At 46.5% G+C, this 25,227-nt stretch overlaps 1 protein-coding gene across 1 annotated transcript in view; it reads right to left on the reverse strand.

Moving 5' to 3' along the window:
• LOC115479673 (nuclear receptor corepressor 2-like) overlaps positions 1 to 25,227 on the reverse strand; it is a 667,653-nt gene that overhangs the window by 105,785 nt on the left and 536,641 nt on the right. The window contains exon 18 of the mRNA XM_030217748.1: positions 21,238 to 21,380. Coding sequence (XP_030073608.1) covers positions 21,238 to 21,380 — 143 coding nt within the window. The remainder of the gene's footprint in view (positions 1 to 21,237; positions 21,381 to 25,227) is intronic.

A 25,227-nucleotide genomic window follows, 5' to 3' on the forward strand; every position in this document is an offset into this window, starting at 1 on the left:
GTTCAGAATCCTTTTTTACATAGGGTAACAAATAATAAATTTTTGAAATCGGAGGATATGCCTGTTCTGGAATTTTCAGAATTTCAGTTAAGTATTTTTTTAAAAGTTATAAGAGGAGCAATTGAAACCTGTTTCGGAAAATTTATTAATCTCACATGATTACGATTTCTTGAGACACTTCTCTTTTCTTTAATTAAAGAGGGAAGTTAAGATGTGTTATTTTACTATGAACCTGTTATTAGTAATTAGGTCTCACTGCATAAAATGGAACCTTTAATAAAATAGCACGAGTTGGTGGTAAAATAACAAGTCTTAATGTTAACTCATGTTGATAACTACACCCCTTCCTGAGCCCCTACATCTTGCCCCATCCTTGGCCACCTTTAAATCTAGACTGAAAGCCTCTTTAACATTGCTTTTGACTCGTAACCACTCGCCTCCACCTACCCTCCTCCTTCCTCTACACATTAATTGATTTGATTACTTTATTTTTTGTCTATTAGATTGTAAGCTCTTTGAGCAGGGACTGTCTTTCTTCTATGTTTGTGCAGCACTGCGTACGCCTTGTAGCGCTATAGAAATGCTAAATAGTAGTAGCCCACATTGTTAACTATGCCCCTCAGTCATTTAAGCTAGAGACATCTTTAGCACATGCACACTCTGACCTTTTTGACCACAAGATATAACTAACTCTAAACTACATTGCTACTGTAAAGGGTATGATACATACCTGTAGCAGTTGTTCTCCGAGGACAGCAGGCTGATTGTTCTCACGACTGGGTGACGTCCGCGGCAGCCCCCACCAACCGGAAATAAGCTTCGCGGGACGGTCGACACGCAGGGCACGCCCACCGCGCATGCGCGGCCGTCTTCCCGCCCGTGCGCGACCGCTCCCGCCAGTTGAATGACTAGCAAAAAATATGAAATACACAACTCCAAAGGGGAGGAGGGAGGGAAGGTGAGAACAATCAGCCTGCTGTCCTCGGAGAACAACTGCTACAGGTATGTATCATACCCTTTCTCCGAGGACAAGCAGGCTGCTTGTTCTCACGACTGGGGTATCCCTAGCTCTCAGGCTCACTCAAAACAAGAACCCAGGTCAATTGAACCTCGCAACGGCGAGGAAACAACAGAAATTGACCTACGAAGAACAACTAACTGAGAGTGCAGCCTGACCAGAATAAATTCGGGTCCTGGAGGGTGGAGTTGGATTTACACCCCAAACAGATTCTGCAGCACCGACTGCCCGAACCGACTGTCGCGTCGGGTATCCTGCTGGAGGCAGTAATGTGATGTGAATGTGTGGACAGATGACCACGTCGCAGCCTTGCAAATCTCTTCAATAGTGGCTGACTTCAAGTGGGCCACTGACGCTGCCATGGCTCTAACACTATGAGCCGTGACATGACCCTCAAGAGTCAGCCCAGCCTGGGCGTAAGTGAAGGAAATGCAATCTGCTAGCCAATTGGAGATGGTGCGTTTCCCGACAGCGACCCCTAGCCTGTTAGGGTCGAAAGAAACAAACAATTGGGCGGACTGTCTGTGGGGCTGTGTCCGCTCCAAGTAGAAGGCCAATGCTCTCTTGCAGTCCAATGTGTGCAACTGACGTTCAGCAGGGCGGGTATGCGGCCTGGGGAAGAATGTTGGCAAGACAATTGACTGGTTAAGATGGAACTCCGACACCACCTTCGGCAGGAACTTTGGGTGGGTGCGGAGCACTACTCTGTTGTGATGAAATTTGGTATATGGAGCATGAGCTACTAGGGCTTGAAGCTCACTGACCCTACGAGCTGAAGTAACTGCCACCAAGAAAATGACCTTCCAGGTCAAGTACTTCAGATGGCAGGTATTCAGTGGCTCAAAAGGAGGTTTCATCAGCTGGGTGAGGACGACGTTGAGATCCCATGACACAACAGGAGGCTTGATAGGGGGCTTTGACAAAAGCAAGCCTCTCATGAATCGAACGACTAAAGGCTCTCCAGAGATGGCTTTTCCTTCCACACGATAATGGTAAGCACTAATCGCACTAAGGTGATTCCTTACTGAGTTGGTCTTGAGGCCAGACTCTGATAAGTGCAGAAGGTATTCAAGCAGGTTCTGTGCAGGGCAAGAACGAGGTTCTAGGGCCATGCTCTCACACCACACGACAAACCTCCTCCACTTGAAAAAGTAACTCTTTTTAGTGGAATCCTTCCTAGAGGCAAGCAAGACCCGGGAGACACCCTCAGACAGACCCAACGCAGTGAAGTCTACGCCCTCAACATCCAGGCCGTGAGAGCCAGAGACTGGAGGTTGGGGTGCAGCAACGCTCCGTCGTTCTGCGAAATGAGAGTCGGAAAACACTCCAATCTCCACGGTTCTTCGGAGGACAACTCCAGAAGAAGAGGGAACCAGATCTGGCGGGGCCAAAAGGGCGCGATCAGAATCATGGTGCCGCGGTCTTGCTTGAGCTTCAGTAAGGTCTTCCCCACCAAAGGTATGGGAGGATAAGCATACAGGAGGCCGGTCCCCCAAAGGAGGAGAAAGGCATCCGACGCTAGCCTGCCGTGTGCCTGAAGTCTGGAACAGAACAGAGGCAGCTTGTGGTTGGTCTGAGAGGCGAAAAGGTCCACCGAGGGGGTGCCCCACGCTCGGAAGATCTTGCGTACCACTCTGGCATGGAGCGACCACTCGTGCGGTTGCATGACTCTGCTCAGTCTGTCGGCCAGACTGTTGTTTACGCCTGCCAGGTACGTGGCTTGGAGGAGCATGCCGAACCGACACGCCCAACGCCACATCCCGACGGCCTCCTGGCACAGGGGGCGAGATCCGGTGCCCCCCTGCTTGTTGACGTAATACATTGCAACCTGATTGTCTGTCCGAATTTGGATAATTTGACAGGACAGCCGATCTCTGAAAGCCTTCAGTGCGTTCCAGATCGCTCGGAGCTCCAGGAGGTTGATCTGCAGATCCTTTTCCTGGAGGGACCACAGACCCTGAGTGTGGAGCCCATCGACATGGGCTCCCCACCCCAGGCGAGATGCATCCGTCGTCAGCACTTTCGTGGGCTGCGGAATTTGGAATGGACGTCCCAGGGTCAAATTGGTCCGGATGGTCCACCAGAGCAGTGAAGTGCGGCAACTGGTGGAGAGGCGGATGACATCTTCTAGATTCCCGGTGGCTTGAAACCACTGGGAAGCTAGGGTCCATTGAGCAGATCTCATGTGAAGACGAGCCATGGGAGTCACATGAACTGTGGAGGCCATATGACCCAGAAGTCTCAACATCTGCCGAGCTGTGACCTGCTGAGACGCTCTGGTCTGCGAAGCCAGGGCCAAGAGATTGGTAGCCCTCGCTTCGGGAAGGTAGGCCTGAGCCGTCTGGGTATTCAGCAGCGCTCCTATGAATTCCAGAGACTGAGTAGGCTGGAGATGGGACTTTGGGTAATTTATCACAAACCCCAGCAGCTCCAGAAGTTGAATAGTGCACTGCATGGACCGGAGGGCTCCTGCCTCCGAGGTGCTCTTGACCAGCCAATCGTCGAGATATGGGAACACGTGCACTCCCAGCTTGCGTAGATACGCCGCCACCACCACGAGGCACTTTGTAAACACTCGTGGGGCAGAGGCGAGCCCAAAGGGCAGCACACAATACTGAAAGTGCCGTGCGCCCAGGCGGAATCTGAGATACTGTCTGTGAGCTGGCAGTATCGGGATGTGAGTGTATGCGTCCTTTAAATCCAGGGAACATAGCCAATCGTTTTTCTGAATCATTGGCAGAAGGGTGCCCAAGGAAAGCATCCTGAACTTTTCTTTGACCAGGAATTTGTTCAGGCCTCTCAGGTCTAGGATGGGACGCATCCCCCCTGTTTTCTTTTCCACAAGGAAGTACCTGGAATAGAATCCCTGCCCTTCCTGCCCGGGTGGTACGGGCTCGACCGCATTGGCGCTGAGAAGGGCGGAGAGTTCCTCTGCAAGTACCTGCTTGTGAAGGGAGCTGAAAGACTGAGCTCCCGAAGGACAATTTGGAGGCAGGGAGGCCAAATTCAGGGCGTATCCGCACCGCACTATTTGGAGAACCCACTGGTCGGAGGTTATGAGAGGCCACCTTTGGTGAAAAAATTTTAACCTCCCTCCGACCGGCAGATCGTCCGGTACGGACACTTGTAGGGCGGCTATGTTCCCGTGGATCCAGTCAAAAGCCCGTCCCCGGCTTTTGCTGTGGAGGCGCAGGGGGCTGCTTAGGCGCACGCTGTTGACGAGAACGAGCGCGCTGGGGCTGTCCCTGTGCCTGGCGAGGCCTTCGGGCCGGCTGGTTGTACCTACGCTTTGCAAAAGAATAGGGTGCAGCCTGCCGTGCCCGGGAAAAACGCCCACCCGTGGGGGCGGGTGCTGAAGGCGCCCGGTGGGAGAGCTTGTCGAGAGCGGTTTCCCGCTGATGCAGTTGGTCCACCATCTGCTCGACCTTCTCACCGAAAATGTTATCCCCCCGGCAAGGGACGTCAGCCAGTCTCTGCTGGGTGCGGTTGTCCAGGTCAGAGGCACGCAGCCATGAGAGCCTGCGCATCACTATACCTTGGGCCGCAGCACGAGATGCCACGTCACAGGTGTCAAAAATCCCCCTGGACAGGAACTTTCTGCACGCCTTCAGCTGCCTGACCACCTCCTGATAAGGCCTGGACTGCTCCGGCGGGAGCTTATCGACCAGGTCCGCCAGCTGTTGCACATTGGTCCGCATGTGGATGCTCATATAGAGCAGGTAAGATTGGATGCGGGTCACGAGCATGGAGGATTGGTAGGCCTTCCTCCCAAATGAGTCCAGAGTGCGAGACTCCCGCCCCGGGGGCGCCGAGGCGGTATCCCTCGAACTCCGTGCCCTCTTGAGAGCAGAATCCACGACCGCTGAGTCATGGGGCAACTGGGGCCGCATGAGCTCTGGGTCAGAGTGGATCCTGTACTGGGACTCTGCTTTCTTGGGAATGGTGGGATTAGTTAGTGGTCGCACCCAGTTCCGGAGCAGCGTCTCCTTCAGGACATTGTGCAGCGGTACCGTGGAGGACTCTCTAGGTGGTGATGGATAGTCGAGGACCTCGAGCATCTCGGCCCTCGGCTCTTCCACAGAGACCACGGGAAAGGGAATGCTTATAGACATATCCCGCACAAAGGAGGCAAAGGAGAGACTCTCAGGAGGTGAGAGCTTCCTCTCCGGTGACGGCGTGGGGTCCGAGGGAAGGCCCGTAGACTCCTCTGAGGAGAAATATCTCGGGTCCTCCTCTTCCCCCCACGAGTCCTCATCCTCGGTATCGGACATTAGCTCATGTAGCTGCGTCCGGTACCGGGCCCGGCTCGACGTCGAGGCACCGAGGTCTCGGTGTCGTCGAGCGGTGGACTCCCGCGCCGGCGGGGACGGAGCTCCCTCCATCGACGTCGACGGGGACTCCACCTGCGTGGCTGTCGAGACCGGCACCGCAAGCGGCGGCGGTGTCGACTGCCCCGGCGCCGGGCTAGAGCTCGCCGGCGCCACAGTCATCGGCGCCGAGGGCGCAAGCACCCCCGGCGCCGGCACAGCCTGGCGCATCAGCCCTTCCAGGATCCCCGGAAGGATGGCTCTGAGGCACTCGTCCAGGCCCGCTGCCGGGAAAGGCGGTGGGGCCGGTAAGGGTGTCGGTGCCGGAAGCTGCTGGGGGCCAGGAGACGGCACCGAGGTGCCGGAACCCCGACGCGTCGGTACCTCCACCACCGACGGAGATCTCTCCTCTCTGCGATGACGCTTCGGCGTCGACTCCTCTTCAGGGTGCACCGAGGGCTCCCGGTGACGGCGCTTCTTGTCTTTTTTCCGGTGCACGTCACCGGTGCCGGAGGGCATGGAGGAGGAGGAGGTCGATCCCCCTCGGTCTCGGGGTACCGGGTCCGACAGGGTTCGGTCCCGTGGCTCACGAGTTGAGGGAGTGACCGGGGCCGACTGCCCACGCGGTCTCTCTACCCCACTCTCGCCGGCGGACCGGCGGGCCGACGGGACCTGTTCTCCTGGGGTCGCTGCCATCGGTGCCGATGTCTCGGGCATCGATACCGGTACCGAAGAACCGGTCTTCGATACCGATGCCGTCGAGGTCGACGTCGAGGGGCCGGCGCAAGTTCCAAAAAGACGGTCCCGCAGAACTTGCCTCGCAACCTGAGTCCGTTTCCGGAGACCGAGACACAAAACACACGACTTGAGATTGTGCTCCGGCCCGAGGCACTGGAGGCACCAAGCGTGGGTGTCGGTCTGCGAGATCGGCCGGCCGCAGCGACCACACTTTTTAAATCCACTCGGGACCTTCGAGGACATCGACGGAAAAATCGCGTCGGCGAAGTCAAAGTCGGCAATGGTGGCTAAAATCACACCACGAAAACTGAAACCGACCGAGCGGCCACTAGGCCGCAACGAGGCGTCCCCGCTAGAAAGCGAGGGAAAAGAAGGAGCGCGTGCTCCACACGCGCAAAATTCTTTTTTTTTTTTTTTTTTTTTTTTTAATAAAAGAGAAAGAAGAAGAAGAAGAAGAGGCCGAACAGGCCAAAAGCGACGATCCGCGTAAACGCGGTCGAAAAAATCCGGCGGCTGAAAACGAGAGAGAGGGGAAAACACAACTCTCTCAGTCGCGGAAAAAAAGTAACTGGCGGGAGCGGTCGCGCACGGGCGGGAAGACGGCCGCGCATGCGCGGTGGGCGTGCCCTGCGTGTCGACCGTCCCGCGAAGCTTATTTCCGGTTGGTGGGGGCTGCCGCGGACGTCACCCAGTCGTGAGAACAAGCAGCCTGCTTGTCCTCGGAGAAGGCAGGTTACACCAAGCAAGAAAATAAAACTGGAACAATACCTTTGGTGCAAGTAGTCTAATGCCAAGGAATTACACAAATGTCCATGCACTACAAAAATCAATAAATGTAGAGGCCTCTTCACCTGTACTGGAAGTCATACCCTGCAAATGTATTTGCAACCTATTTGAAAAGAAGCTCTTTCATTTACAACTAAATACACTACAGCTAGCCAGGCCCACAAACCACGCTAAGCTGCTGTATTAGTCAGAATCTAGTGATATAGCATCACCAGTTCAATAATGGCTCTTCTGATCTGAAAATGGTGGTACTGCTTTCGAAAGCTAATCAATAAATGTATTAAGTCAGTCAAATAAAAAAGGTGTCATCTTATTTTCTGCTCTTTGTTTTATTTCTATTTATTAAAAAAACAAACCTAAAATTTAAATAATAATAATAATAATAAATTTTCCTCCAAAGAAAAGCAAGACATTAGAGGGGCAATTTTCAAAGTGGCTTATGTGGGTAAAACATTATCAGGCTCATTTTTGAAAGCGAAGGATGCCCATCTTTCGACACAAATCGGAAGATGGGAGTTCTTCTCACAGGGTCGTCCAAATTGGTATAATCGAAAGCCGATTTTGGGCGTCCCCAACTGCTTTCCGTCGCGGGGACGGCCAAAGTTCAAGGGGGCGTATCGGTGGCGTAGCGAAGGCGGGACTTGGGCGTGCCTAACACATGGACATCCTCGACCCATAATGGAAAAAAAAGGGGCGTCCCAGACGAGCACTTGGACGACTTTACCTGGTCGTGTTTTTCTTACGACCAAGCCACAAAAAGGTGCCCGAACTGACCAGATGACCACCGGAGGGAATCGGGGATGACCTCCCTTTACTCCCCCAGTGGTCACTAACCCCCTCCCATCCTCAAAAAATATCTTTCAAAATATTTTTTGCCAGCCTCAGATGTCATACTCAGGTCCCCCTACCTGTTACGTTTGTGGAGGAAACAGCGAGCCCTCCAAAACCCACCAGAAACCCACTGTACCCACATCTAGGTGCCCCCCTTCACCCATAAGGGCTATGGTAGTGGTGTACAGTTGTGGGGAGTGGGTTTTGGTTTTTTTGGGAGGGGGCTCAGCACACAAGATAAGGGAGCTATGTTCCTGGGAGCAATTTATGAAGTCCACTGCAGTGCCCCCTAGGGTGCCCGCTTGGTGTCCTGGCATGTCAGGAGGGCCAGTGCACTAGAAATGCTGGCTCTTCCCACGACCAAAGGGCTTGCATTTGGTCGTTTCTGAAATGGGCGCCCTTGGTTTCCATTATCGCCAAAAATCAGAAACGACCAAGTCTAGGGACGACCATCTCTAAGGATGACCTAAATTTCAAGATTTGGGTGTCCCCGACCGTATTATCGAAACGAAAGATGGACATCCATCTTTTTCGAAAATACAGGTTTCCCCGCCCTTCCATCGGGACGTTTTACAAGGACGTCCTCAACAAAACTTGGGCGTCCCTTTCGATTATGCGCCTCTATTTGACCATGTTAATAGGCCATCAGAAAACTGCTCTTCCTCAATGCAGCTAAAAGCAAATACATGCTTCACTAAGTAAGAACTTTTGACCAGAACGCGAGGAGGGGTTCTCAAGGGTGTGCTTAGGACAGGGAGAAAATAACAAGTGTAGACGGCACATCATTTCCTATGAAAAATATACTCATGCACGAAGCATGTACAAAGACGTTGTGCTTTCTATCCACCGTGAGTTTCAAGGGAATGTCCTTGTCTACTTTCCTTTTCAGACTGATGCAAAGCCATTAGCTAAAAAGTACTCTCTGACTTTGTGCCAATGCAGGCTGCTCGCAATACAAACTGCACCCTATGCTTCGAGCTTCATCTCTCTCTACCTCATGACTATTGATTTTGGAGACCACCATGGTGACCAGTTTTTAAAAGAGAAAATTCTGAGGTTCAGAGGGCAATGCTTAGGCAGGCCTCACATTAAATGGAGTTGAAAGACATACTCTTTCCCCTTCCTCAACAGCATAGTAGGGATAGGCTTTCATTAGCACACACTGAAGTTCGTTAATGCAGTTTAAAATTTAGTGCACATAAAATCAACTGAACACATACTAACCTGTGAATACCTGCAAACATTAAAAAGTTCTGTTGCTCATGAAAACATTTTATTAAAATCAATGTCTGAAACAAACTGAAAAAACATCTGCAAATCAGGAAAACATCCAAAAACAACCCACAATTTTTCAGTCTGTGCACACATCCCTACAGGATATCTACATGCCAGAAATATCAGATTTCTTTACCCCCCCCCCCCCCCCCCCCGGGTCTTCTGCTTTATGCATTCTAAAGCTTCTTGTTCCACTAGAAAGCAGCTTCCAGGGCCTAACATCACACAAATTCATGCTCCAGGAGACAATTAGAAGCCCTTGAGAAATCAAGATCTGGGAGAACCCAGAGAGGAAGATCTACCTCTCAGAAGCCCTTACTGGCACTTATGTTAACCTTCCCTTTTTTCTGATGTTCCCATTGCTGCTTTGTTTTTGCAGCCTGGTTTGTGGGGAGCTGCAACTTAAAAAAAAAAAAATGCAGCACAATAATTACGTCTTGTTTGAGAGAGGAAAGACAGAGATATTTTTAGCATGGAATAACAGTGATACAGAGGCAAAGAACGCACGTTACTATGGCAAAGGTCTTCTTCACCTCAGAGTCTTTGCTCTCTATTCATGGCTCACACTGACTGCACACAGGCTGTGTACCGTGAGAAGGAAGAGAAGAACTCACTACACAGATCCAAACCACATCTGGCATCCTCTCTGCCCCCCTCCACCAGCAACATCCTCTTAAAAAGAGTAAGAAGTCATTTATAAGGTTAAAAAAAAAAAAAAAAACTTTTGCATATCTAGAAGTGATGTAAGCAATGTCATTAATTCTCTTTTTTTTCTCATGATCCTCATCAACTCCCTTAACCCCCCCCCCCCCCCTTTCAGGTCTTTAGCACCCCTACCGAAAAGACGGACCACAAAAAAAAAAAAAAATCAAAACCATACAGTCTTAGAAACATAGAAAACTTTCACCACCACCCACGTCAAACCATCTGGCTCTTTTTCATCAGTAGATGTTAAATAGGGTTAATCCCAGTTATTTGAGTAATGAATTGGAATTGGGAAGAAGGCTGAAATGTGCAGTGATAATCATTTCTGATTTCCTAGTGCTGCCCAGCCTTGTGTAGGGAAATGCGACTGCACTCATGCCCCGATGCTCAGAAACAAACACCGGTGCTAGAGGCCATTAGCGCCGGATTAGTGCCCATATTTGCTGGTGCACTGTGTTCAAAGGCTCTCAACGTGGGGAACAGCGAGCACACTGAGGGACAGCGCATCAAGCATGAAAATGCACGCTGATGAGCTATTCCTAATTCCTCCCCAAAGCTCAGCGGGCAGTGTGTCAAACAAAGGCGCTCCTCCTGCGGCAAACCCTCGGAGCTGGCGTTAGGGTTGAAAAGAAATCACTTTCCTCCACCCCGAAAGATGTGAGGGCCTGGTGGTCCAGTGGACCCCAGAGTCCCCCCCTTCCCCAAGGATGTGAGGGGCCTGGTGGTCTAGTGGACCCCAGACCCCTCAAAAATAAAGCCCTGGTGGTCCAATGGGATCTCTGGCCTGGAGCCCCCCCCCCCCCACGAAGACTTGCACCTGTGGTCTAGCAGTGGCCCAAACCCCTCCTACCTTGGGAGGAGGAACTAGGACTCCTTCCCTCCTCCTGCTGGGCATGTCCTCAAAATGGCGGCACCCTGCCCAGTGCATCCTGGGATGCAACAGGCAGGGTCTAACTACCATATAAGGGAGAAACTATTTATTCTCAGGGGGTGGGGGTCTTGGTTCTATAGGACCACCGGGCCCTCATGTCTGTCGGGTTGGGGGGGGGGGGGGGGTCCACCAGACCTCAAAGTTTGACAGGTCAGGGCTTCTAGGTTTGTTTGGTTGTTTTTGACAGGTCAAGGCTCTCCTATGCATTTGTCTGGGCATGCACTCAAGAACTCGAATGCATTCCCAAGCACAATCCTCCCGCAGTTGTCCCTCATGCTCAACGCTATGACCATATTTAAATTTGCGTGTCATTAGCGCTGAGAATGAGGGAGCTGCTCAGATACGCTCTTTGGGCGGTATTTCATTGGTGCTGTTCAGAGTTTTGATCACCCTGCTGTTTTTAAGCACTCCTCTGGGATACCTAACAGTTAGCAAGTATCTATTTTGTTTCATTTCCCTGGTCATTAGCTCTCTATGCCTCCGTCCCCCCCACCTCGGGTATATGGTGCTATTACTGTCTGAATATGATAACCTCCTCTTGAGGTAAAGCCAGATTTTCTTATTTCTGACCCAAATGTTCCCTCCCGATTTTTTCCATCTCATTCAGAAACAAGGTTGAGATCCTGCAGCCACGATCCTTCACTCTCAACTACCTGGTGATTTTTCTTCTCTGTTATAATCCTCCTGTTCTGGTAATTGTAGTGATGGCCATACGAACTGAAGCACTGCCGTAATGGGATGGACCAAAAGATCCATTAAGCCCAGTACCCTGTTTCCAACAGTGGCCAATCCAGGTCACAAATACTTGGCAAAATCCCATGAGTAATAGATTTCATGCTGCATAGCCCAGAAATAAAGCAGTAGATTTTCCTCAAGTCCTCCTTAATAATGGTTTATGGACTTTCTTCCAGGAACTCATCCAAACTTTGTTTAAACCCTGCTACACTAACAGCTTTTATTACATTCTTTGCCAATGAATTCCAGAACTTAATTATAGATTGAGTGAGGAAACATTTTCTCCAATTTGTTCTAAATATACTACTTAGTAACCTCATTGCATGCGCCCTCCCTAGTCCTTGTGGTTTTGCAGAAAGAGTGAACAAGCAGTTCACATCTACACATTCCACTACACTCATTATTTTATAAAACTCTATCATATCTCCTCCTTAGCCATGTCTTCTCATAGGAGAGCTGTCCCATCCTCTTTATCACTTTGATTGCTCTTTTCTGTAACTAATTCAGTAGCGATATCTTTTTCGAGATGTGGTGACCAGAACTGCACATAATATTCGAGCAAGGGGCCATGTCCCATGGCTCCTTCCAGAAACCTGCAATCAGGGGGTGTTGACTCTGACCATCAATATGACATCCTTAAGCACTGAACATGGAAATCCAGGGCTGTGAATGATGCTTCTGTAGCACTCTCCTCCTCCACACCAACCAGCCAAAGCGGCGTAAGACCCAGTTTGGGGGTTGAACCAAGGACCATCTGAATGGCACGTGAGATGGTCCAAAACTAAGGGCCCTATTTACTAAGGTACGTTAGGGTTTTTAGCTCGCCTACACTTAGCGCGAGTGTGTTAACCATGTAGGTGCCTATAAGGATATTGTAGGAACGTACATGGTTAGCGCCTATAACACTGCTTAGTAAACAGGGCCCTAACTTTTGAACAAAATATTAGTTTGCTTTTGTGTGTGCAAAAGGCAACATATGGCAGGTGATATTTGGTTCCTTTCCATGTCTGTCAAACCCTTAGGTGGTCCAGTACTTCTGGACAGGTACTTACTAGTGAATAAGAGATGTGGAATGAAATATCTGCACCTGGCGAGCTTCCCAAACGTACAAACATTCTATACATGTTATTCCTGGACTTGCGAAAAACCCACAATTCCAGGAATAACATATATAGAATGATTGTACGTTTGGGAAGCTCGCCAGGTGCCCTTGGCCTGGATTGGCCGCTGTCGTGGACAGGATGCTAGGCTCGATGGACCTTTGGTCTTTTCCCAGTGTGGCATTACTTACGTAACGAACTTTCTCTACAGGTAGCTATACCAACCCACTATAGGCTTCTGATGTAAATTGGCATAGCAGAATCCTCCTTAACCATCATTATGAAATAAAAAAAGCCATGAAGGACTTAAGATAGTTTCTTACAGTTGTCCTCAACAACCAATGGGTAGAAGAGGATGGGAGAAGATGACATTCTGGCCAAGCAGGAGGAATTTTTGGAAACCTTAAACAGCAATACTGTCTCAGCACAAAAAGGGACAGGAGGGAGGGCATAAAGATTTGGTACGTCTTAACTTCAAAATGATCTAGGGGTCCTTTTACAAAAGCACGGTGAAAAATGGCTTGCGGTAGTGTAGACGCAGGTTTGGGGCATGCGCTGATCCATTTTTTTTTTAGTGTGACTGTAAAAAAAAAAAGGCCTTTTTAAAATTTTTGCTGAAAATGGATGTGCGGCAAAATGAAAATAACCGCATGTCCATTTGGGGTCTGAGACCATACTGTCAGCCATTGACCTAGTGGTAAAGACTCGTGCAGTAAGTGGGCGGTAATGACCTACGCGTGCAAAATGGCACTTGTCGAGCGTCCGTTACACGCGTCCAAAAATAAAAAATATTTTTCATATGCACGTATCGGACGCGCGTCAAAAATGAAATTACCGCAAGAGCCACACGGTAGTCGGGTGGTAACTCCATTTTGGCGTGCATAGACATTTACGTGGCTTAGTAAAAGGGCCCCTAATTTATTTCCTCTTTTCCTAGTTCTGCTTCCTTAACTTTCATTGTTTATATATATTGGAGATAAAATCAAGAGGAAAGAATCATAAAACTATCTACACTGCTTTATATAGAGTCAGCCGAAATGTATTTTGGTCTAAGTAGAAATGGCGCTACGAAGTGTGTAAAGCAATAGCAATTAACAATCTGTGCTGTTTTTAATTTAGTCATAATCACCCGCCTTCAAGACCTCTCTGCTTCTCCCACTCATCTGGCTCCTTATCGGGTGTCAATTCTCAGTCCCACACACCACCATCTGGCTATTACCCTCTGCCATATCCCCTCATCATTGCAGCCCAACCTGAGAAGTAACTGTCTGAAATATCAATCGTTACCAGACATAGGAGTAACATCACCAGAGCTCTGACACACTGTCAGACTTCTCAACCTCAGGACTCACTAACGAACGAGACTTTTCTGTGACTTCAATCGGTTATAAGGAGGTGCTTTCACAGAAGGCTGGTAGGCGAATTATTATTAATTTTTGAGCAAGACAGCAACCGTCTTTTTATGATGGCACATGTAAAGTGACACACTATGGCATGACCTTCCTGTTTGCACCTTCTCTCTCCAACCATAAGCCAAAATGATGCTGAGATGCCTTTTAATAGCAAAAATAGGAAGTGGCACATTTCACAGATTTTACAGCTACAAATGCAATGCCAAAGGTAAGTTATAAACTAAAATCTTTTGCAGTGGTGGTTTTGTGCTTTATCTCCTGTCCCACTTGCAAGGCTCACAGGTCTCATTATGAAGACACCTGGATTGGATTGGACTTATTAATTTTATATACCAAATATCTTAGGGGCCCTTTTACTAAGGCACGCTGCAAAGTGACCTGCGCTGGTGTAGGCGCGTGTTTTGGACGCGTGCAGGTCCATATTTCAGCACGACTGGAAAAAAGGCCCTTTTTTTATGGCCGAAAATGGACGTGCGGCAAAATTAAAACTAGCGCAAGTCCATTTTCAGCCTGAGACCTTACCATTGACTTAGTGGTAAGCTCTCAAATGCTAACCAGGTGGTAAGCGTCAGCACGCGTAAACTGCCACTTACCACCGGGTATGCTCCACGCAGCAGAAAGTAGATAATATTTTCTACCGCGTGTTTTGGACGCATGTCAAAAATGGAATTACCACCCGGGGCACGCGGTAGGCGGGCGGTAGTGCCAATTTGACGCGTGTTGGACACATAATCCATTATAATAAAATCTCCAACACCTTAATTAAAATACTGTTGAAACAACCAAGTTTTTTAAAGTTTACGAAAGGCTAAGTAAGAAGAAACCTTTATGAAGTTCCTCTGGCAGAGAAGCGGTCCAGCATATAAACACACTGTTTTTCTAGTTGTTGTACTCTGCCCCCTAATTCTATAAATGTGCCAAAAACATAATTGAATAACAAGCCAATCGGTGGCAATACTTGGCTTTTTAACAAGCAATTATTGGCACTAATTAACTTAATTGGCATTTATGCACGATCTGAAAAAGGGGGCACAGAAAAGGGAGGGTCATGGGCGTTAACAGAGCGTTCCTAAAATTAACACCCGTTTGTTATGGAATAACAAGGATACGCACGTAACGTAGGCACATATATTTGCACCATGTTTCAGTTGGCACAAATGACCGTGCCTAAAGTTAGGTGCGACTCCCAGGCGTAAGCGCTATTCTATAACCCGTGCCTTTCAGTGTGGCTTACAAAATAGCGCTTTTTTTTTTGTGCCATATATATAATCTAGCCCTAAACAACATCAAAACCTGGGGGTTGAAGACTCTTTTGTGACAAGAGTAGTTCCTGCTGAGACACGTATTTTAACAACTTTCCAGAAAGATAAACTAGATATCCCAAATGATAAGACTTATATACCAGACACAGTATGGTGGAGTGGAGTGGATGAGTGGCCTAGTGGTTAGAGCACCGGTCTTGCAATCCAGAGGTGGCCGATTCAAATCCCACTGCTGCTCCTTGTGATCTTGGGCAAGTCACTTAACCCTCCATTGCCTCAGGTACAAACCTAGATTGTGAGCCCTCCTGGGACAGAGAAATATCCAGTGTACCGGAATGTAACTCACTTTGAGCTACTACTGAAAAAGGTGTGAGCAAAATATAAATGAATAAATATATGGAATGTTGCTGCTATTGAAGATTCTGCATGGAATGTTGCCACTTTTTGAGATTCTGGAATGTTGCTACTATTTGAGATTCTAGATGGAATGTTGCTAGTGGAGGAGTGGCCTAGTTAAGAGCATCAGTCGTGCAATCCAGAGGTGGCCAGTTCAAATCCCACTGCTGCTCCTTGTGATCTTGGGCAAGTCAATTAACCCTCCATTGCCTCAGGTACAAACTTAGATTGTGAGCCCTCCTGGGACAGAGAAATATCCAGTGTACCTGAATGTAACTCACCTTGAGCTACTACTGAAAAAGGTGTGAGCAAAATCTAAATAAATAAATAATATGCACTGCCACAGACAACAAGTGCAGATAGTACAGTACTGGTGTAATATGCTGACTGTGTAACAGTGCCCCTGCCTTACTGAATTCCTGCCGCTCAGCGCAGGTATTTCTGGGGGTGTCTCGTCAGTGAAAACAGCTAAGTGCAGCAGAACGAAAAGATTTAGGTGAATCTCTCAGCCAATACAGCATCCTCATAAAGGAGCCCTTGTACTAAGGCGTGTAGCCACCCATGCACGCCAAACTGGAACTACCCAGGCAGCAATTCCATTTTTGACGTGTGCCCAAAACACGCGGTAGAAAATATTTTCTATTTTCTACTGCGTAGAGTTTAACTGGTGGTAATTGGAAGTTTACGCGTGCTGGTTGCTTACCGCCCGGTTAGCGGAGATCTTACCGCTCAGTCAATGGGTGACGATAAGGTCTCAGGCTGAAAATGGAAGTGCGCTGGTTTTAAATTTTGCCGCACGTCCATTTTTGGCCACAAAAAAAAATGCCTTTTTTCCCAGGCGCACTGAAAAATCGACCTGCATGCATCCAAAACACGCGCCTACACCAGCGCAGGCCACTTTTAGGTGCGCCTTAGTAAAAGGGCCCCATAATGATCAATATAGTGAAGTATGACAAAAGCAACAGAATCATTTTGTGTGTTAAAGAACTGCATCACCTATCGCAAGAAGTTCATGCACACTCACAGTACCGTTAATGCATGTAAGCTAGCTTGCTTTAGTACTACTGCAAAATCTGTATTAAAAAAATGAAAAGGGTATGCAATTGCAAAGGCCTCAAATACAAAACCTACTACGCATCCACCCAACTTCTCCGTTATAGGCAGCAAACTCTGGAACACAATACCTCGACACATCCGAACAACCAATGAACATCTACCCTTCCGAAAGCTGCTGAAAACTTACCTCTTCAAACAAGCCTACCCAAACAACCCAACTTAATTCTCGAACCTAACCCACACCACTAGCACTACCCATACTCCAATCCTCTCCCCCACGTCTCTTCCTATTGTCCTACTCTTTATAACTGGGTTATCCTTGTGATACTTTGTACAATACTTTGTATTATCTCTGTGATACTTTGTACCATACCTTGTAAGCCGCACTGAACCTGCTATCGAGCGGGAAAGAGCGGGGTATAAATGCTATAAATAATAATAATAATAAAAATATCTTAATTACCTAGTAATGCAGCGAAACAGTGCATTAACTGAATTCTTGCGTAACTACTTTCCTTCCTATCGTGGGCCATCATAGTTCTTGTGGACTTGTTAACACTGATTGATTGTTTGTTAGTTGCTATTTATCTGCTACTTACTATTGGTTATTGAAAACCGCTTTGATATTGCTTTGAAGAGCAATATACCAAATCCTCAAAACAAATAGCATACAAATTATAACAGCAATCCGTTAACATTAAAAACAAACAAAAAAACCTTAACTACACATTAGTGCGGTCCAGTTCTGTTTTGTTGTTATCGTCTGCATTAGTGTGAATACACCCATGCATGGCAAACAAAACAAAAGAGGCACTAGGTGTCTGCAGCAACAAAACAGAACAAAACCCAAGCACACTGTAAAGACCAAAACAAGTCTTTATTCACGCAAATCACGATGTGGCTACGTTTCGCCAATAAGGCTATATCAGGGATTAAGATAAACAACTACCCAGGGTTTCACAGCCTTTGCCCTGGTAACGACACTAAACTTCCAAGACGACTTGGATACAATTTCACCGTTCTATTATTCCATGATACTTATTCCCATAGATAAGCAGTCACTTTCCTCACAGTGATCATAATAAATGTTTATGGACTTTTCCTCCAGGAACTTGCTCAATCCTTTTTATAACCCCAGCTATGCTAACTGCTTTTACTGTCTGTTGTAATGTTGTTCCCATTTGTAACCTGTTCACATTACATATTAATATGTGCCTTAAACCATTCACTTATGTGTGTTAAAGGACAGTGTTAACATAGTTTAGGATGCTGGCCCCTTATCAAGTGTATCAGACAGCCCAAGACTCTGTAAGGCTCCAAGAAGACTTTTTTTTAAGTCTGACCTGCAAATCTCAGCATAATCTCCTTCAAGCAACTAATATCAATTTTCTAAAGCAACTCTTTGTCACCAGAGGTCAGAGAACGTTTAGACACATTGCCATCTGACAATGGCTTCCAGGCCAGTAATAACATCATTAACCATAGGTGGTGAAGAGCTAACTATTAGGGGAGGAAAAAATTAAAACAGCAGGGGACTAAGTGCAATCACACAACTCATTTCCATAGACAAGGAAGGGCAGAACGTCACCCTCCTTCCCAATTCCAGAACTCGAATAAATGCAATTATCATCCACTGATGAAAAGAGGCCTACACCAAGAACATCGGAGAACCCTACCACGGCAAGAGAGAAGTCCAAAGTACTCCTACCATAGCAAGAGAGAGAGAGAGAGGTCCAAAATACTTTGCACCAGGGAGCTCCACATCCGAAATCACTTCCTTTTTAAGTAAAACATGAGAAGTCAAAGCCCTGCTGAAGCGGTTTGTGTTGAGAAGCTGGAGGCAATGCACAGTGATAGCAGTTCTCAGGAAAAATGTGTTCCACTTATTATAACCGCTGGCAGTGTTCCTGCCCCTTCTGTGCTTATTTTTCAAAACTAAAGTGAAAAAGGGAAAAAAAAAACCCTCTAAAATTGGGAACAAAGTCAAATGTAGGAAAACATGAAATCTTGCCACAATGTTTGTGCCTTTCCATGCTAGACAAAGCAGAATGCAAGGAGAAATCTCACCCCCCACCCCCAAATAAAAAACAAAAAAAACCAAATCCCTTGATCTCTAGACTAGCCACTGCATATAAAGCAATCCCAGCTATTGTAAAATAGTACTGTCAGAGAAAGCTGTTTCACATCTATAAGACGCTGTGGATACTGTTCAAATAATATACTCTGTTCTGCCTTTTATGACTTCCAAAGTCCAATATAAATTCATCTTTTCCAAATTTATCTCCCCAGCTCTCTAACAGTCTTCACTGGCAGCTTAGAACTGCCCCTCCTCTCAAAATCTTCCATACCCATTCTATGCAAAAGGCACCACTCTTCACCCAAAGGCAAGGATGATCATCATTACAGCTCAAGGTCTGCAGAGAGGTTTGATTTTCAGGATATTCACTATAAATAGACTGATGCAGAACTTGTCTATGAACTGGGTTTGCTGTCCCCTTTTTTTTTTTTTCTTTTTAACTGCCTACAGACTAGCTGGGCATGGGTGTATGAAGATTTACAGCACTCTACAGCATGAGACTCTTGATCCAATGACCATCTGTATTTATAACACTTCACCTTACCTACATACAACGTGGGTAAAGCAACCCGAGCATATAAAACAGAATCTTATACAGCTAAAATTACCATGCATGCATACATAAAAGTAGGCATTAGGAAAAACATTAGCATCTATCTTTATTTGATGTACGTGTGGCATCCCCAGGGATGAGAGTGAAATTATCTTATGGAACACATGCATAAGGGCTAATTTTTATTACCGCACACACATGCACAAAGTTACTTCTGCCAAGGGCTATTACACAAAGGTACCCCAATGACCCAGATTAATTCCTATGAATCTATCTATCCATCACATATCCAGGAGACAACGATAATGACCTAGACTACATCTCCCGCCACATTCTCCCCTACCTATCCACTGCTCTATCCCCTCATCCACCACTCAAATTGCTCACTTACCCTTGCTCATCCTTGTACTACTCCCCCCATCCTTGCATCTCTACACTCTCATTCCTTCTATTACACCGATAATACCCAACTTATTTCTCTTCATCAACATTTTGTAATCCCAATTACTATGTAAGCCGCATTGAACCTGCTTTGAGTGGGAAAGCGCGGGGTACAAATGTAATAAATAAATAAATATGTAGGTGCATATCTTGCCTTTATGAACTAGATGCAGTGTATGTGATGATCTCCCAAATTCTATAAATGGTGCCTAAAGTTAGGCGTGCACTTGCACACCCAATCATAGAATGGGGTCAGTTCTGTGCTATAAAGCAGAAGCGGGACACACCCTCTATGAGACGTCAAAGGACAAAATCACAGGAGCAAAGGGTGACAAAATGAAAGTGACCCGACATGAGCTCATGTTTTGGCAGACACAGGGTGTCATAAGAAACACTCTATGTTCATATGGTCGTTTTGCCCTTCATTGTGACTGTGCATTCAGAGCTGTTTCATGAGAGACTGTACATCGTACATTGAGTGCAGTTTGTTACCTTGGAGTGCTCATTCATCTGATGCACCTGGTTTAAACATCACCATATGAACATAGAGTGTTTCTGGTGACCCCCTGAGACACGCAGCTGTGTCCGCCGAAACATGGACCCGTGTCGGGCCATTCTACAGGTGCTTTATAAATAAAAGACTTTTGAAGATCTCCTCCTAGGCTGGAAGTCATTTTGTTGCCCTCTGCTCCTGTGTCAGCTATGCTAACATAACTTAACATGAAGGATTGGCCTAGTGGTTAGAGAACCTGTCATGACATCCAGAGGTGGTCGGTTCAAATCACAACTGCTGCTCCTCGTGATCTTCGGCAAGTCACTTAACCCCTCCATTGTCTCAGGTACAAACTTAGATTATGAGCCCTCCTGGGACAAAGAAATACCCAGTGTACCTGAATGTAACTCACCTTGAGCTACTACTGAAAAAAGGTGTGAGCAAAATCCAAACAAAAATTAACTGCCTGCCGATTAGCCAGTTATTTTATTGGAGATAAGTACAAAGATCATTTTCACCATAACCAATCTGTGTTGAGGTGATCATTTTTACTCCTGCAAACCATTAAAAGCAGCTGCAAGTATAGTCTGATGGTGCAGTACAAGAGAAGAGGGAACAGAGAAGCCCCCATGAGCATGCACAGCCAGGGCCGCCAAGAGGGGGGGACGGGGGGACAAACTTCCCCGGGCCCGGGCCTCCGGGGGAGGGGGGGGCGGTGCCGCCACCGCCGCAGTGTGGCCCGCCCTCCGTCGCTCCCTGGCATTGAATTTAAGCGCCTCACCTTTGAAAGCGCAGTAAGCAGTGGCAGACCACTCCTTCCTTCCGTGTCCCGCCCTCGCCTGATGTAACTTCCGTGAGGGCGGGACACAGAAGGAAGGAGTGGTCTGCCGCTGCTTGCTGCGCTTTCGAAGGTGAGGCGCTTAAGCAGTGCAGAGAGCCTGGGGGTGGACAGAGGGCCCTGTCCCAGTCTCTCTGCGGCCCTGTGCACAGCTGGAAACACTACTGTGCATGCCAACCTCCATATATGACTAGGAGGACCATGTTAATACTGGTGGAGCTACGCTGCACAGCACTTTAGTATATTATGTGACAAGGATGGAGGACATGCAATGGTCGCTTACCATCTTTAGTTTGTGTTGCTGGAGGATTCCATCCAGATTCTGTCTTTTCTTATAGTTGAAGTAAAAGTTTTTGCACTGTGATACAGTTTTAGAGCCCACCATTCTGGCAATGGCCGACCAGTTCCGCCCATGTTCAAGGAGACCTTTAGCAAACAAATAAATAAATGATGAATATGTGACTTATGCAGATATGAATATTACACTACTATTGTCTGAGAACACATGATTCAAAGTCTCATAAAAATTAATAGAAAATTCTCTCTCAACATTATTTGGTGAAGGGAAGGCAACAATTTATTAAACAATAATGTTTACAGGATTTACAGTCCCCCCCCCCCCTTTTTATTTATTTGTTGCATTTGTATCCCACATTTTCCCACCTATTTGCAGGCTCAATGTGGCTTACACAATACCGTGATGGCAATCGCATTAAGGATCAATAAGTGATAAGGTACATTGGATAGTCAAGGAGGAAGGGTTAAGTTTTGTACAGTTCTTGTATGAGTTTCGTTGTGTTGTGGGGTTCCAGTGTTTAGGTTGGGTCGTTATGGTATGCCTTTTTAAACAAATTGGATTTTAATAATTTCCGAAAGATTGTTAGGTCGTGCTTTGTTTTCAAGATGTTTGGTAGTGCGTTCCATATGTAGGAGAAGCTGGATGCATATATTGATTTATATTTTAGTCCTTTGCAGCTTGGGTAGTGGAGATTTAGGTATGTGCGTGATGACCTTTTTGCATTTCTGGTTGGTAGGTCAATGAGGTCTGCCATGTAGATCGGGGCCTCGCCGTGAATGATTTTGTGAACCAGGGTGCAGATTTTGAACACAATTCATTCTTTGATTGGGAGCCAATGTAGATTTTCACATAGGGGTTTGGTGCTTCTCGTTTTTCAAAATATGAGTCTGGCTGCGGTGTTTTGGGCAGTTTGGCGTTTCTTAATAATTTGTTCTTTGCATCCGGCATATATTGCATTGCAGTAGTCTAGATGGCTTAGCACCATTCATTGTACCAGACTTCGGAATATTTCCCTCGGGAAGAAAGGTTTTACTCATTTGAGTTTCCACACTGAATGGAACATTTTCTTTGTTGTAATTTTCGCTTGTCTTCCATGCATCTCTCTTGTTTGATAATCAACTATGGACCCCCTTTTACATGCTAGCGGCTATCGGTGCGGTAAAGCTGACACAGCCCATTCATTTTGAATGGGCTGTTAGCATGGTCGTGTGGCAGCTGCTAGCGCAGCGCTGTAAAAGGGAGCCTATAAGAGGTAGTTACCCTATTTTCTAAAATGGCATTGCAACTCTCACAATTCCCACCTCTCTCTTCCCCTACCCAATTGCTGAAATGTGGATAAAGGCTTGGGAAGGGGATGAGAAGGGAGAAGATTCCACCACAGGGCTTTCAAGTGGTTTACCAGTCCCTAGTCAGGTTGCATCTGATGCCGTCACCTCTTCTTACCTCCTTTACAGTTAGCTTTCACACCCTGCCAGCTAATTTGTTCTCTAAAGTGGCTGAACCATACAGGGCAACCAGGACCTGACTGCTATCAGAAACACTGGCAGTTTTCTGTCAGTGGGGGGTGGGCAGAGGTACAAAAGGAAGGATGAGTTGGTAGACATCACAGTCCCTGCAGCTGCATCTCTCCATCCCGATACTTGGGTTTCCTTTTGAAAGAGGATATCTAAATTACCGTACCAGACCTGCTCCTCCACAAAGTGAAATAGCATATACAGCTAAATATTTTTACACCACCAAGTTATTGCCAACACACCTTCATATCATCTGCCTCAAATCAATTTTTTTGAGTTGGATAGAGAATAGCTCATAAAAAGGCCTTTATGAAATCAGTTTGCATTGTAGCAACCCTTCATGATACCACGTAGGAGCGCACAGCCTGCTTCCTGGACTAAGTCTTTGCCCCGCAAACCTGACTGGTGAATCTGCGGAAGTGGTGTTTACAATAAGGATCACTTAGTCATCACTGTATTAGAGTGAGGAAAGCCACTGTACATGACGGGATTCCTACAATTTTGCAACATTTGAGGAGCAGGATAAAAAAAATAACAAAATGAAGGAGGAGGAGCTGGGGGTGATCATATCTAATGACCTTAAGGTCATCACACAGGAAGATAAAGGGGTGGCAAAGGCCAGAATGATACCTTGGGGCATTGGGAGAAGAACAGCATGTAGGAAAAAGGAGGTGACAGTGCCTCTGTACAAATCTCTGGTGAACATAGCAGGAAACAGAAGGACAGCAACCCTTGCAGATACACAGGCCAAATGAACACAGCAAGGGTGGCAATAGAAAGGGCAGACGATGGTCAAATCAATCTTCTTTATTATAATATCCAAGACTGTACACGAATCGTGTTTCGGCCTAAAATGCCTTCCTCAGGAGTCTTCTGTGGTTATGTCTTGATACTTAGCTAGACTAAGATAGACTGCAAATGATATCAGATATCTGAATCCTTCGGTAGAAAGCTTGCCAAACGCTTGAACTCTCTTGAGTAGAAACAAAAAAGAGCTCAAGAAGATTGATTTGACCATCGTCTGCTCTTTCTATTGTCACCCTCTGCAGTGTTCCTTTGGCTTGTAAAACTCCGGTGAGACATTATTTAGTGGGCAAAAGGATATAAACCAGTGGAGTCAGTCCAGAGGGCAGCTTCTAAAATGTCTGTCATAAAACATATGGGAACAGACTTAAAAGATCTGAATATGCGTACTCTGAAACGCCATGCCATTACAGTTACATACTGAGCCGTCTTTCTCGACATTTCAAGATTCAAGGTTGTATTTATTTGATTTGGGTAATGCCATCAAAGCAATTTGCATATATTAAAACCTCTAAGTTACAACAGAATACAATGTGTCTAGGAAAATTACAATATAAACAAGGAAAAGCAGAGACAGGTAAACAACTAAGACAATAAAAACAAACCCACTGCAACTCACAGGATCCTAAGGCTAAAGCAGTCCAACAATTAGAGAGGAAAACAAAAAGGTTCAGCTAATAAAAGCTGATTGAAACAGGTGTGTTTTAAGTAAAACCTTAAATGAGGAGAGGGAGGGCTCTGTATGTAAAAGTATGGGCAGATTGTTCCAAAGTATAGGTCCCACTACACTAAACATCACCTTCCAAAACGTGGAGAATGGAATTACGCGCAGGTCCCACTACACTAAACATCACCTTCCGAAACGTGGAGAATGGGATTACGCGCAGCGACGCAACAGACAATAGTGACTGTTAGCTGGAATGCAAACCTCGTCCGGGAATATAGGGCTGTAAACAAGGTGACAAAAACTCAGGTAACCCTGTAGGAAAGATTTTAAACACCAAAAGCAGAATTTTATATTCTACCGTCAACCAATATTCAACTTTTCTCAACAGAGTCACACGATCATATTTTGTAGCATGAAAAAAAAGTAACTTCACGGCTACATTTTGTATCAGTTGCAGTCAAAACTTTCCTTTTCAAAAGGGCCTATGACAGCTGAAGCCAGAGGCGTCGTGCGAGGGGGGGTGCAGTCAGACTCCGCGTTGAATTCTGTGTTTGATCTCTCGTTTCTCTTTCTCTAATACAATTGGTGTTTCCCTTCTTTTCCATTCCTGAATTGCTGTGTAAACTACTTTGCTATTTACCAGTGACAGGTGGTATATAAAGTCCAATAAACCATAAACCACAGCGAAAACATGATAGAGATGTTTAAATATCTCAGAGGTATAAATGTACAGAAGATGGGCCTCCTTTAATGGGAAGGAAGATCTGAAACATGGGGGTCATAGAATGAAGGTTAATAGGGAATAGACTGGGAAGTAATTTAACAAAATAGTTATACACAGACCCTCAACTTCTATGTAGTGCGACCTAAGCATACACAACTTAATATGATTAAAAAGCCAATCAGCACTGGTAATTGCCACTAATTGGCTTTAATTAGAATTTACACACACAACTGTCTAAGTGTATTCTATAAAGTGATGCATATAAA

This window comes from Microcaecilia unicolor, chromosome 11 (genome assembly GCF_901765095.1).
Source record: "Microcaecilia unicolor chromosome 11, aMicUni1.1, whole genome shotgun sequence".
NCBI classification, from domain to species: Eukaryota; Metazoa; Chordata; class Amphibia; order Gymnophiona; family Siphonopidae; genus Microcaecilia; species Microcaecilia unicolor.